Here is a 15,502-nt window from a genome sequence, read left to right on the forward strand (position 1 = left end):
TCCCCAACATAGTGAATTTCAGTTTTAGCGTTATTTAGTTCAAGAAAATTTGCTGGGAGCCAGTCAGAAACTGCAATAAGACAGGAAGACAGAGCAAACCGTGGATTTAAATACCAACGCAAATATCAACGCCAACCTCACGATTAATATCCTCACCACCACTTATACCACCACCACAAATACTTACCACGACCACCACCACTAATACTATGGAGATGGTGTGATACCTGAACCTACCCTGGACCTCTCTTAAGTCAACTCAGCCACGAATACGTACCAACTGTGGTGTTTTAAGGCCAGCACTGTGGAGAGAAAGGAGGGTGGCAAGCCCTAGTTCTGGCCTCACCATCCCCTCATACTCTGGTACCGGCCTTAACAGGTTCTCACCAACAGCAGTTATCCCAGTGGCCTGTCACAAGCTCCGCGGGGAGACCTTTGTCTTTGGTGGCACAGTAATTCGTGGTGTGATTCTGCGTGCATGTGGTGTGGTGAGAAGACAGATTTCTGCAATCCTGCATTCGAACCCAGCCCGACTGAGGGAGATAACGAGACACCCGATGCCACTCCAGGTAAGACAACTCACTCTAGCACTGATGAGGACCCATCACGCAGAGCGATCCTTTTATTAACGTACCACGCATTCAATCGTGTTTTTCACAACTCTGCATCTCAAGCAATATATACCGTGCCTGCACTGAGTTATGATTGGCTGATTGGGACATTTGACCAAATAGGACATTTAACTGAATATGACAACCGTTGCTTACTCGCTCCTTTATCTGCAAGAGCTATATTGTTCTTTTTTTCAGAAGCGACCTGGTCATGACAACTGATAACTCAACGAAGTGGGCTTATCGTGTAGAAATGTATATCAGGCAAATACCCTAAACAAATGTTGATTCTAAATGTGGAGGGGAAAACCGGAGGACCCAGAGAAAAATCCACGCGACCACGGGGAGAACATGCAATCTGTACATATACAACAGGCGTCAGGGTCAGGATCGAAACCAAAACCTCCATACCAGGCGAGGGAGTTAACATCTCACCACCACGGCGCCCCAAGAAGACCTTTGCTTGCAGTGGCAGAAAGTAACCGAGCGCACGAGATTTAGAGACGCAGTGTTGCCAAGTTGAACACATGCCCCTCTAAAACCCGATCCAGCGCGGCTAATAAGCTCGCAGTGATGGATTTAAAAACAAAAAACAAGGTTTGTGGGCTATTTTTAAGTGGCAGGGCCTCGCAGCGCGACCGCGGGCCGCACGCTCTCGACTCCCAGAGGCATCGAGGGCCGCCGAGCTGTGAGGCACATTGCCTCAGAAACACGAAGTAATAGAATTGTTGAACACGTTAAACTGTTCACACGAGACTATCCGAATTCTGGTGAATATTCTCCGAAAATATTAATTAGCGCTCAGTGATGCGGAACTGTTTGGAAGAAACATTCCATGTTATTATCGTTTCAAGCTAAGGTGTCTTCTGCTGTGCTGATTTTCTTTCCTTTTTCTTACATCCTTTGCGAATCCTTGAGAGTGAACACAATGAACAAGGACGTCGTTAAAGGCTTAGATAGAGCGCGTGCTGATTTTGTGACGTGACTCTCAGGTATTGTAGGATGTAACCAACAAAGAACATGACCCCTAATACAAATATGAGGTTTGTACTCCAGCATCAATGCAATGCTGAAATGCGGGACAGGGTGGTGTGTGTGGGATGTGGTATATATGTGCAGTACCTATTGCGCTGTGTAAATATCAGCACTGGTGAGACAAAGGCGGCCGGGAGTGGTATAGGGTACCCACCCCCTCCATAGGTGCTCGCTAACAGTACAGTACTTGCCAAAACTGTTAAAGGCTATACGGGGGATCTTTGTCTGTGTGTGCGTGCAGGCGTGCGGCAGAGCGTGTGGAGCGGCGTGTGCAGCGTGCGCAGGCTGCTGCAGGGAGTGGCGTTTGTGCTGGGAGCCGCTGCTCTGGCATCAGCAGCAGCGATCACCACCCACACCCTGCGTGAGTCCACCCCTCCATAGCATCCTCAACACAGCCACACCACCACTCACAGCACACCCCAACACCACCCACACCCACCGTGAGTCCACCCCTCCATAGCATCCTCAACACAGCCACGCCACCACTCACAGCACACCACAACACCACCCACACCCACCGTGAGTCCACCCCTCCATAGCATCCTCAACACAGACACACCACCACTCACAGCACACCCAACACCACCCACCCCCACCGTGAGTCCACCCCTCCATAATATTTCCCATCACAAAGAACCCTCCCCGCGTAGCCTTTCACAGACTGTTGGGGAAAGTGCCATTTGGTGAGCACATATTCAGGTCGGCACAGCGCATGAGGACGTGGTGTCACCAACACGAGGGGCTCTCCAGTGAACTGGAGTTCTCAATTCTAGTGAGTTGGAGGTCTCAATCTGGTTACCAATGATTGCATAAAACCCCGTCATATGGCATTTGGGTTTGTACCTAATCAGGCTAAATTCCAGCTCTGATAATTAAAAAAAACATCAATTTGGCTATCATGTGACGAACGTTAATTGTTAGCAGGCCGAGTGGGAAAGTGCGGCCCTCTATAGTGTGGAACAGAGGTCACTTGTATGGATTTCAGAAGTTGTCTTCTTGGTTTTTTCGGTAAAGTCACGTAGAAGGGAAGTAATAAAATAATAAAAATAAAACATAATAAAATGAAACAATTCTCACGACGTTTCAGCCACAACGCAAGCAGCCGTCCTCAGGTGAAGAATGAGACAATCCAAGCTAGGAGCTTACATATAAGCTGGGTTGGGGGTGGGAGAAGAGCGCCTTAACAAAAAGAATGTGCATATCAAGAGGAATTTAGCATATACATGGGAAATGCGCAGGGGGCGGGGGGGCTTCAAAGTCATACCATGCCCACGCACTATGCAGGATCAAGAGCACCAAGGGGGGGTGCAGGGATTAGCATTAACAAAGGAAAGGAATGCCAATGATATGTAGCTGCAGTTACTAAACAACACCGTAGAAAACTAAAGTATAAACTACATACAAAAAACTAAAATATATAAACTGCATAGCACCATCAGTATACTTACAATACTCTACAATAAGCTAAGTTACTAACAGCAAGTAATACATTACAATTCTACGTCGTAAAAGTTATATAATATGCTTCCATCTAAACTTTATTCTCTTACATCAACCGAGCATATACCGTACTATATACTGCCATAGATAAACCCAACATTAAATTATATACTGTATTGCAATAAACCACATTTCAACATAACACTATGTATTATTTTACCTACCCTAATGTGTATCAAAATGGTTTATTACGTCCTTCCAATGATTGCTAAGCCAGAATCCATCTTCTCGATTAAAATTGTCTCTGTGTTTGTATATGTGGATCGCCTCATGAACGAATCTCTCATGATAGCCAGGTGGCTTGCAGAGAACCTCTGTCTTGGAGAAGTCAATGTCATGTGAGCCCACTGAGTTGTAACAGTGATCTGCCACGTCTGAGGTGTTTGTCCTACCGTGTTTCAGGTCAGCTTTATGTTCACGGATGCGGTCCGAGACATGTCGTTTGGTTTGTCCAATGTAACTGCTACCACAGAGGCAACTTAGTTTGTAGACACCAGGGTGCTGTATGTCTGGAACCACATCTTTTACAGACGGTACCAGATCACGGATTTTATGTACTGTGTTGAATCGGACCTGGATCTTGTGTTTAATCAGGATTTTGGAGATCTTTTTTGTGACCCCAGCAATGTAAGGTAAGGTGATGGTCTTGAAAGGCTCCTCAACAGGATCCTTCTTGATGGTTGGAGAGATGGCTTTGCGGATTGTGTAGTCGGAGTAACCATTAGCCTTAAGAGCTTGGCGTACGTGTTTGAGTTCACTGGAAATGTGTTCATGGTCGGATATGCATTGGGCTCTATGATATAGAGTCTTGATGAGGGAATTCTTCTGGGATGGATGGTGGTGGGAATCCGGTTTTAGATAAGCGTCCGTATGGGTGGATTTCCTGTAGACAGAGTGGCTCATTGAACCATCAGGTCTCCTTTTGATTAAATCGAAATTTCAGAAGTAGCTCTTTGATATCTGCTTCTGGGGACCGTTCTCTAACACGAGGGATGGCACTACTCTGCCAGCGTCCCGAACGGGTTCTCCGTCACATGACGTGACGTCAACAGCCAAATCGGGATCAAGTTTGGAGAAAACATATTTTAAAAAGCGAGATGACAATGTGCATTGGCAACGACCTGCACGTGCGTGCACCGGCATGGCATGTGCAGTGGTAGGCAGTGCACCGACATTAGCCTGGGGGGGGGGGTGGTGCTGGCGATGCACTTGGCTGCCTATAGTCAAGCACTGTGGAGGTAACTAAGGTTGGTGGATCGCACAAAATCTTGCAAAACTCCCTTTTCGTGGGCGTCAAGGTGCCATACTCTGGTTCGCCAAGAGAAGGCAGCAACGCAAGTGGGCTAATAGCCATCTGTTTCCATCTGTGCGGGGATAGCGTGTTGCTCACTCACGCGCGTGTGTTTTCTCTGGATTGCTCTTGTTTCCTCCCACGTGTTTCTACTCTCATCATTATTCGGCAGAAAACATCATAAAATCAAAACCCAATGCTGGACCCTCCTGAAATAGAGTCCTCCCACTCAGTGTGGCCTTTCCTGGACAAATAAGTCATGAAGTAAAAAGTGAATAAGTGAATGTGTGTCCAATGCTCACGTGTGAATGTGTGTGCGGTGTGAAACGTAGTGTCCCAGTCGTCTCGGCCGTGGAACAACGCCACGAACGCGCCAAGCCCAGGTACTGCTGATCTCTTTCCGCTGCTTCAACAAAACCCTCAACAGCTGTGTGTGTCTGCTGCTGCTGCTGCTTCCCCCTGGCTCCTCAACGCTGCACCACCTCCTCTATGGACCTCTCTTCACACTCCCCCCACCCCCCCCCGCCAGGCAAGCTTACATCTTCATGCTGTCACATTGAACAGGAACCTTCGCTCAATAGTTTCCGCTCCTCACTCAAAATTAACTTATTTTCCCTAGCTCACCCCACGCCCCCTTTAATCCCCCCCCCCCTCATAACTACCACCATTCCTGTTCCCTCTTCATATTCTCATTCCCCATTCATTCAATCCATTCATCACCATCGACTGTCATCAATTTCGCTTTCACCGAATTCACGCATCACAGATGTGCCCGTTTCTTCCTCTCATTTTTTTATCCACCTCATCTCCACCACTACATTCATATGCACCGTTCTTAATTCTCTGTAAAGCGCCTTGGTTAAGGCGCTATATAAATGACGTTCATATAAGATAAGAATATGTTGCTCCTGCGATAGCAGTGGTGCACAAGGGAACGTAACAAAAAAACTCAACAAATTCGTCAATAACACTGTGGCCTTAAAAGGAAAAGTATGTGATAGATGACGTTTTGGGCAATGGCCCATCTTTTTAGCACACAAATACTTATTGATCACCTCTTCCCCCCGGCGTGTCCACTGTCATTTGTGAGCCGATCTCCCCCCGATCTTCATGCCTTCATCTCCTTCCCCTTTCCACCTGTCACTCGTCTCTGCTCAATTTGTAAGTCTCTAATCGTAGCCTCCTCTTTAAACCTCCTCCTCTTCCTTTGCGCTGCCTTCTACCTCAACAATCTCGTGCCCATGCCTCAAACTCCTCCTGCTCCGTGTGATTCTCTTCTCTCTCTCTCTCTCCTCCTCTTCCCTCTCCTTGGTCTCTACTCGTCTGTACTCTTAGTTCTTTCGGTAAAGTCACGTAGGTAAAAAATGAAATAAAAATAAATAACTAAATAAAAAATAAACATCACGACGTTTCGGAGGCAACACAAATCTCCGTAACGGAGACGTGACTTTACCGAAAGAACTAAGAGTATGAATCCTTGCAGTCACGAAATCTTCAAATCTAGAATCTACTCGTTTGGTTTCACTGCTCCCACTCACGGCCCCCCACCTTGCTCTGTCTCTCCTGCTTGTTCCACCTGCTCTTTCTCACTCCGATTCCTCTCTGTACGTTCACCTCCCACCATCTACTTCTGCACCTCTTCACTTTCCCACAATTCGTGAAGACAGAGGAGACTTTGCTCACTCACGTAGCCGGACTGTTACATTGTGCCCATGCAAAAAAAAGTAATACATGATAAGAAAACAGCCATTTGCTGGGAATTTAACTCAGATAGTCGGGTTCATATTGTGGTGCGTGAATCGCTGCACCTTTACTCGACTCAAGAGTTAATTGCCGACCTTAATTGGATCGCAGCAACACGTGAATTATATTTGTCAATGACGAGAAACCCCATCACGGTGACCGAAGACAAGAGGGCCGCAATGTCATTCTTCAGAAACAGCTGATGTTGTGTTTCTTTTTGTAATGCGCAAAGGCCGAGTGCTTTCTGTACACGTGCTTTGTGCGTTGAGTGAAGCACAAAGCGATGCACGCAGTCGAGTGATGCGTGCGTGCGCCAAGGCCGTAGCCATGGAGTCAACATTGGGGGGGGACCAAATCTTCCAGGGGGTCTGGGAGCCCCCCCCCCAGAAAAAAATATAAATTCGGAAACGAATTTCTGCTATTTCCTGCCTAAAATATTTATAAAAAATCACTAACCCATTGGATGGACTTTTGATTATTGTTTTACAATAATGTCTAACAGTGTATTGTATTCCATTGCTCTGTTTTTTTCTTTTTTACCTTTTCTTGTGTCATTGTATTTAATGGCAGAGATTAGGGATTCATAAAGTACAACCGTAACCACATATCATATAAACAGAAATCTATTTTATAGCGATATATTGGGGGGGACGTGCGTGCGTGTGCTCAGACTCGCAGGTGACAGCCGGCACCACCACCGCGTCGACGTCTCTCCCGGGCCCCACGCCCGTACCTCCACATCCAGGTGCGTCCGTGCCACTGATGTTTGCCGTGGCCGTGGTTTGTGGCCACACAACGGCGGTGTGAGCCACCACTCTTGGCGATGCAGCCGTTGCTGAGCTCTCAGCTGTAGGAAATATGGAGAGTGATACCCCGGCGTACGTTGGGGGATGCGTTCTTGAAAGGTGCGGCGACGAAATATTTAAAGGACGTGGTTTCAAAGCGATTTACGGGCTCGTGGGTGGAGGCGAAGGCTGCGAGGCGACGGATTCGAGGAAGGACGGATGCTATCAGCGACGTAGGTGTGGGTTGAGGCGACACAAATAAGAAGTCGTGTTAATAAAGTGACGACGTATTTGCGAAACGACGTAAAAGGGGGTATATACATCGCAGCAGCAGCAGCATCACAAGTTTCAGCTAAAAAAAATAGGATACATTTCGTCCACTCCTCTTTACTGTCAAACTTTCTCAAACTAATCATTCAGGTTAAATTTGAAACGCCCTCGTTTGATTAGTCCGACAGAGTTTTGTGTCCAGGGGTAAGGACCCGTGAGGCCTGAAGTTTGCCCAGCTGTGAAACAGATTTGGTAAATCCCTCGGCAAGTGCCGAGGTTTGCCTGCACAAGTGGCTTCCACCATCTGCATTTTCAAAAGCCTCCCCCCCCCCCGTTCTCGCCGACATCGAGAGCCCCTTTTGCTTTCCCGCTCGGCCGTAAGAGACCGGCTCGCGAGGCTGAGGGCCCGGTGCACACTGGAGTGCCGTGAGTGTCGTGGAAACAGTCCTCAACAGTGGGCCCTGTGTACGCGCGCGCACTCGCGTGCGTGTGTGTGTGTGCAAAGGTGCTCGCTAAAAAGTAACTCCACTCTCCCCAGCAGTCTATCTCAGCTAAATGGTTGACATTCGACTCTCACAACGCAAGCAGCCGTCCTCAGGTGAAGAATAGGTATGTCGGAAATACAGCGTCTGTTGTCTTGTTGACGCTGTCTTTCCGACAGACCTGTTCTTCACCTGAGGATGGCTGCTTGCGTTGTGGCCGAAACGTCGTGAGAATTGTATTTTATTATGTTTTATTTTTATTATTTTATTATTTCCCTTCTACGTGACTTTACCGAAAGAACCAAGAAGATGAACCCCTGCAGTCACGAAAGAAGCTTTACATCGAAATTCGACTCTCCGTGTGCGTATCCGTGGAGTGGCGGTGCAGTGGTTCGCAAACTAAACTATGAACCTTGCAACCCTGACTCTTTAAATAACTCAAACTAATCATTTTGCGTCGTTGTGGTGAATATACATCAAATAACCAGCCACACAGCCTTTCAGCAGCATTGATGCAGGACAAGCAACACTGAACCCGTTTCAACACACCGTGTCTCATGAGTAGTCAGGCTTGCTTGAATCAATAACGGTGAACTGCTAATCTTACAGGCAAAATGGTTCGTAGTTTGACTCTTTAAATAGCGTGTGTGATTTGAGGCCGTTGTTGGACATGTGACTTTGAAGTTAAATATTAAGATTACAACCCGAGCTATGGCTAACATCAGTGGCGAACGATATCTGAACCAGCCCTGCCACCTCCCCCCCTCCACCGACCTGCAATGCCAAGCGTGATCAAGTATGATCCATCTCCATGACAGACACTGCACGCACAGGTAGGCCTTTATCTAGCAGTAGATTTACAAACAGCTATCCATTCTTAATTACTGTATTAATATCAACACCTGAACCAGACTGTGTGGAGCATGGTCACCCTAAGCCCAGTTGTTCGGCAGCAAGAGTAAGATACACTCTGCAGATAAATATTGAGTGCAAGCTTAGGTGGCCGAAACCAGGCCCTACACCCAAAATAGTTATTTGAATGGCCCGGCACGACCCGGGTCTGATTTTTAATTGCCGTGGAAATGTAGCATTAGGGCCAAGTGTGACTCCTACGTGGCTTTTAGCCCAGCAGGCTTTTATTGAAGCAAGGTGTGAGGTTTTTGTGCTGAGCCCAAGCACCTATCACCTATACCCTAGCAGAGTAGCCGTTGGGTGTGCAGGAGGTGAGACTGCTGTTGTATCCTAACCCTTCTTCCAAACTTGATATTTTTATATATTATCATCATTGATATATAATGAATGAAAACACCCCAAAGCACAGCAGACTGCAAAACACCAGGTGTCACTAAGTAATGGACTGGAGGAGGGCTAGGATGGCAGAATTTGCAACCTTGCTTCAAGGAAGGAGGGGGCCTGATGAACGAGCATATGTCACCCGTGCAGGCGGCAGAGACAGTGGGAGAGTCAGCCAGACATAATTAAGGCAAAAAGCCAACCATCCTGCATGGTTTTAAAGAATTAAATTATTAAATCCAGGGTGAGTGGTCAAATGAAGTGGGTCAGCAACGCTGTGTGCACAGGGGAGGGAGCTGATTAACAACCTGCGCGTCTGAACGTGAGGGGGCCTTTGACCTGAAATTAAGAATAACACTCCCAGAGCAGAAGGTTGGATGACCACAGTGAGACGAGAATAAGGGTGTTGTGCCTCTCTCAAGGCTGCAGGCTCAGCTGAATAACAAGGCTGCGGAGGTTACCAGGAGTTCGCGTTCGCCTAGTTAAGTCAAAAAGCTCAATAATTCTGTATTGCTATTAAAGTAACGTTAAAGTCGGAATTTAACAACAGGATAGGCTAAAGTTATCGATATTCACACCCACTCCAATTAAACCAGGCCACAAGTTACGCCTACTGAACCATCACCATCATTAAGTCAATATGAAATGTTATTTCCATACTTTAATATACAACTCGACCCGAAGCATATGACAATCAGAACCTTCCTAAGTCAAAATTGAATCGCACCCAGACAGGAGCGAATAGTCGATATAAGGTTGAAGAGGGAAGGAAATTAAGAGCACGGCGAACTGCAAACGTAAGCAAAAAAGCCGGGAACAACACACCAAGCCCAGCAACAGCGAGTCGGGCTTCGACAGGCCATAAAAGTAGGAATGATAACTCCCGGGGTCAGGGGACATCAGAAAAAGCAAGCAGACAAAAACCAGAACTGACTCCAAGGTTCAACCGCCCTCACCTACAAGGAGTGACGGAAATTAATGAGGCCTTGAGTTAACGGCGTCAGCTGGACAGCAACAACACCGGCGAGCAGAGACAGAGTGAGGCAAAGACTGCCAGGCTATGAAATACAACTTCATGTCAGTAAAGCCGACCAACAAGTTAAGTTAAAAACATCACAATACATAATATCGTACATAACATCAATGTTAACGCTATTCACCGTAAACTATATTCCGCTTATATAACCATGCAGACACCAAGGAATACGAATTCCTAAGATCAAGAAACTTACCCCTTAACCTAAGATATCGGAAATAAATTAATAATAATAAGCCTATGCATGAAAAGACAAAAGTAAAACTTATGAAAAGCCAGGATAGCGGGATAAATCACCACCAGGTCGAAATAAAATACATAATAAAAGAGCGATGTTAAACCCAGGGTCGGAGAGAAAGGGAGATCCCGGCCGTCTTTGTATCCCCGCAGCGCGGGATGGGAGTGTGTATGTGCTCGGGGAGGCACCTCCACTTGGGTCAAGCACCACGATGGGAAACGACACACCTTAGGCTACATACAGAATCATAACTGGGAAATGGTAAGGGACAAATGTTAATTTAAAACTTTTTAACCATGTCTGTGTGCGTCTGTGAGGGTCGGAGGGAGTGTGCCCCTCCCTCCAGGTCGTGCAATACGGACAGAGGCGCCTGTGAGACGATTTGTAACGTCTGTGTTTTGGTTCATGAAGAAGGCCAGACAAGAGATAATATTGCACCCAGACAGAGAGACGACTTCGGGGCAATTTGTAACATCTGATTGTTTGCTCATGGATTTTATGGAGGGAGTATGACAACGGAAAATACCGTGGGTGATGCACACAAGGACACGGACGTACGGACACACACATGAACACACCTACACACGGACAGATCCTGACACAGTAAATCAAAAGAAAACCCCGCCTTGTGGGCAGGACCCAAAGGGATTTTTCAGCATCCTGTGATACAATTGTTTATAAGTACTCTGAAAAGGAATGGCAAAGTAACTCCTGCCACTTGAGATGATAGGATTAAGAATAATTTTTGAATGGGTGACGGGGTACGGGGAGCTCGTATTAAAACGTACCGACCAATCTGTTACAAAGCAGTACAGTCAGAGAGACATATGGGAAGGGAGCTGTATCGATAACACGAACACACCTCGGGGGAAACTAATTGACTGGATAAAATGTAACAAAGGGGAACACGATGCAAAAGCTGCAGAGAAGGCAGGACAGGACTCATTCCTCCTCACACAGGCATACAGTCAGGGATGGTGGAATAAAGGAAAATTTGGAAAGGAAACGGGAGAGAACCAGACACTCGGAACTTGGTAAAAAGATTGCAAGGATGTACCAGGAGGGAATTAACGCAAAAATGCGTTCGAAACCGCTACCTAGCGTTTCCCAGGATTTAACAAAAACAAAAAAAATTAATATCCGTCGGAGTTATGAGGGATGAGAACCATGTAACTGGTGATATCGATGTTAAAGTTTATTTCTTTTGCTTATTTCAAATGTAACCTTGTTAAGATTGTGATACATGCGCGCGCTTTGGAAGGAATGCGTTATGGATTAGTACCGATGTTCAACGTTGTGTTTTATTTCTTTTGCTTATTTCAAATGTAACCATGTTACGATTGTGATACATATGCGCGCGTCGTAAGAAATAACCGCCGAGAGTGAGGGCGGCTTATAGATTCATAACACAAAAAAGGGGCATTTACTTGGTTTGGAAATTCGCCAGTGGCCAAATCGACCCCTGATAATTTTCAAACGGGCGGATTGTTGTGTCTATTTTTTTTTTAATTAAGAACAATTCAAAAAAATATAATAATTTTTTTAATATATATATACCTTTTTTTTTAATTAATTAATGAAAACAACTCACTTCTCCTCACAAGAACACCAGGAATCCATGAAACATGGAGGGCGGTTAAAATGTTGAGAGTTCGGTCACAAAGAGGTCATGGACATCCGAATGGACAAAAGATGTACGGACTAGCCTCCCAAGACATCTGGAGATATACAGAAAAGGGCAGAATAAATAACGGTTGGAACTTCGCGTTTTCTTAACGTTTTCCGTACCGAAAAGTAGAAACTTAACAAAGATAATTAACCAACAAACAATAATTTTTTATTATTATATGTTTCCTACCTATACGACCTTCCAAAAAAAATAAAAACTAAAGAGTACGAATTCCAGAAAGCTTAAGTGGAAACATAATAACGCTTAACCTTAGGACATAAAAAAATTAACTCAGAATAAAACACCAATCTCTGGGGAACTAAACTAATGGGCATATCACACTACGATAATGTGTAACATGTTTTCCAGGAAATGGCAGCCCTCCTGCTCACGCTCCTGCTAACGTACCTTGCCAAGCTAGCAGGGATAGAGCCAAGGCCTGATGATGCCACCCAAGAATAACCGTAGAAACTATATTTTTAACGATATCTCCTATAACACGTAGTCAATAGAATAATTTCTCCCTCCCTTATCGTGTTACCTTCCTTTAGAATTTTTTTTTCCTCCTCTCTCTTGTCACATATAACCATGTTAAGTTGTGACACGTACGCGCGCGTTGTAAGGAAATAGCAGCAAAACTTGAGGACAATCGATGGTTCATGATGGAAGAAGGGTATACATTTTTTAAAAAATAACCCGTGGCCATTTGACCACTGGTCATTTTTAAAAGGGCGGCATGTTGTATCCTAACCCTTCTTCCAAACTTGATATTTTTATATATTATCATCATTGATATATAATGAATGAAAACACCCCAAAGCACAGCAGACTGCAAAACACCAGGTGTCACTAAGTAATGGACTGGAGGAGGGCTAGGATGGCAGAATTTGCAACCTTGCTTCAAGGAAGGAGGGGGCCTGATGAACGGGCATATGTCACCCGTGCAGGCGGCAGAGACAGTGGGAGAGTCAGCCAGACATAATTAAGGCAAAAAGCCAACCATCCTGCATGGTTTTAAGGAATTAAATTATTAAATCCAGGGTGAGTGGTCAAATGAAGTGGGTCAGCAACGCTGTGTGCACAGGGGAGGGAGCTGATTAACAACCTGCGCGTCTGAACGTGAGGGGGCCTTTGACCTGAAATTAAGAATAACACTCCCAGAGCAGAAGGTTGGATGACCACAGTGAGACGAGAATAAGGGTGTTGTGCCTCTCTCAAGGCTGCAGGCTCAGCTGAATAACAAGGCTGCGGAGGTTACCAGGAGTTCGCGTTCGCCTAGTTAAGTCAAAAAGCTCAATAATTCTGTATTGCTATTAAAGTAACGTTAAAGTCGGAATTTAACAACAGGATAGGCTAAAGTTATCGATATTCACACCCACTCCAATTAAACCAGGCCACAAGTTACGCCTACTGAACCATCACCATCATTAAGTCAATATGAAATGTTATTTCCATACTTTAATATACAACTCGACCCGAAGCATATGACAATCAGAACCTTCCTAAGTCAAAATTGAATCGCACCCAGACAGGAGCGAATAGTCGATATAAGGTTGAAGAGGGAAGGAAATTAAGAGCACGGCGAACTGCAAACGTAAGCAAAAAAGCCGGGAACAACACACCAAGCCCAGCAACAGCGAGTCGGGCTTCGACAAGCCAGAGGACGAGAGGACTCTAGCCGCCACGCATATAAAGGATTTATAGTGAAAAACTTTGTTTTTACGGGTTAATTTTTACACACCGCACCAAGTATTTATTTAAGGCTGAGTCGACCTAGAGGAGGGCCCGTGACCGGTTCAGATAATCGTCACCGGTGTTGGCCGTGAGCGGGAATCGAACCCCGGGACGCCAGGTTCGTGGCGCGCGGACCGCTGCGCAACTGCTCCCCATAAATGTGCCAATGTTGGCCCAACAGTTGGCCCCACGTTGGCATGCTTACTGGGCAGGGCCCATGCCAACCACTGCTACAAACCCTGCCCACTACAGACGAGATGGGTTATCCTCGCAGTGCGCACACTTAAGTGGCATTTAAACATCGAGAAATTCCTGAGAGCAGAGCTCAACTAGGAGGCGCGGGGCGTGTTGCGGCGGCGACGGCTGCGTGTGAGGAGGGAGCTGGGGGGATGTAGAGGGTGCGATTATTGCCACGAGTGTCGTCGAGTGCGGAGGGAATGTGGGCCGTGCGATACGCTCTCCAACACACCGGTGTGCTGTACTAGTAACGGATTGGCATCTGTTTACGTGACGAACCTTACTAATTGGCTGCGTCGGGTGGTGGTGGGTTTAACGACGCATTTATATATTTACGTGATCTAACCCAAAAAAAACCGTATTATGGATGATATTGGTCATTTTGGTCGTCTTCTTGGTTCTTTCGGTAAAGTCACGTAGAGGGGAAATAATAAAATAATAAAAATAAAACATAATAAAATACAATTCTCACGACGTTTCGGCCACAACGCAAGCAGTCGTCCTCAAGTGAAGAACAGGTCTGTCGGAAAGACACCTGAGGACGGCTGCTTGCGTTTTGGCCGAAACGTCGTGAGAATTGTATTTTATTATGTTGAATTTTTATTATTTTATTATTTCCCTTCTACGTGACTTTACCGAAAGAACCAAGAAGATGAATCCCTGCAGTCACGAAAGCTTTAAATCTAAATTCATTTTGGTCGTGTTAAATGTCTGCTGTGTTGTGTTCTGTGCGGTGTGCTGTCATGCGGTGAGCCGTGCATGTAATGCTGCCGTGCGGTGTGCTGCTGTGTGGTGCGGTACGGTGTGCGCACAGCGCTTTGCGGAGGCGAGCTGCGGGGCCTGTTCGGATCGTTCCACACCCCGGGCTACGCGGAGGGGGCGCGCTACCCGCGCACGGTGCGCTGCGAGTGGCACGTGCAGGTGCCCGCACACCTGCACGTGGCGCTGCGCTTCTCGGGGCGCTTTGCCGTGGAGGGGGCCCCGCCGTGTCTGCACGACGCGCTCACGCTCACCGACGCCGCCACACAGACGCCCATCACACGGTGCCCGCACACGCCACTCACACCGCACGGTGCCCACGCACTGCCCACGCATGCCACAAGCAGAACCGGCCCTAGACCTTTGGGGGCCCTAAGCAAAATTTGGTTGGAGGCCCCTTTGATGTATGATTGTTTTCACCCAATCGCTAGCAGTGACTCTAGGGGGGCCCTCTGCTGGCCACGGGGCCCTTTGCAATTGCAAGGGTCGCTTAGTGGCTGGGCCGGCTCTGGCCACAAGGTACTCTCACATACCCATAACGTGGTACTTACAGATAACCATTGCATGGCACTGACGCACACACCGCGTGATACATTTTGCACTTGATGTATCCATTGCTGAATGAAGGCCTCCACATACCTTGTCAGTCGCCAGGGTGGGGTGTTGTGTTACCATGCTTCAGGTATGTTTAAGTGAGGGACCCAAAACCGTTTCATAAATCACTCGCTCCTGGCGCTTGCTGTGGCCAGGAATCACACACGGGTCGTCAAACTGGGAAGTGTGGGGCAGCACTTGCCGCTGTGCCACCTTTCCCTCCAG

The 15,502-nt window shown here is 46.7% G+C and overlaps 1 protein-coding gene across 1 annotated transcript in view; it reads left to right on the forward strand.

Moving 5' to 3' along the window:
• The window catches only part of MFRP (membrane frizzled-related protein), a 30,580-nt gene that overhangs the window by 4,572 nt on the left and 10,506 nt on the right, over positions 1-15,502 (forward strand). The window contains exons 2-6 of the mRNA XM_078856907.1: positions 497-569; positions 1,888-2,007; positions 4,770-4,820; positions 6,851-6,925; positions 14,739-14,967. Of these exons, the coding sequence (XP_078713033.1) occupies positions 497-569; positions 1,888-2,007; positions 4,770-4,820; positions 6,851-6,925; positions 14,739-14,967 (548 nt within the window). The remainder of the gene's footprint in view (positions 1-496; positions 570-1,887; positions 2,008-4,769; positions 4,821-6,850; positions 6,926-14,738; positions 14,968-15,502) is intronic.

Source organism: Lampetra fluviatilis, chromosome 5, assembly GCF_964198595.1.
Source record: "Lampetra fluviatilis chromosome 5, kcLamFluv1.1, whole genome shotgun sequence".
Classification (NCBI taxonomy): Eukaryota; Metazoa; Chordata; class Hyperoartia; order Petromyzontiformes; family Petromyzontidae; genus Lampetra; species Lampetra fluviatilis.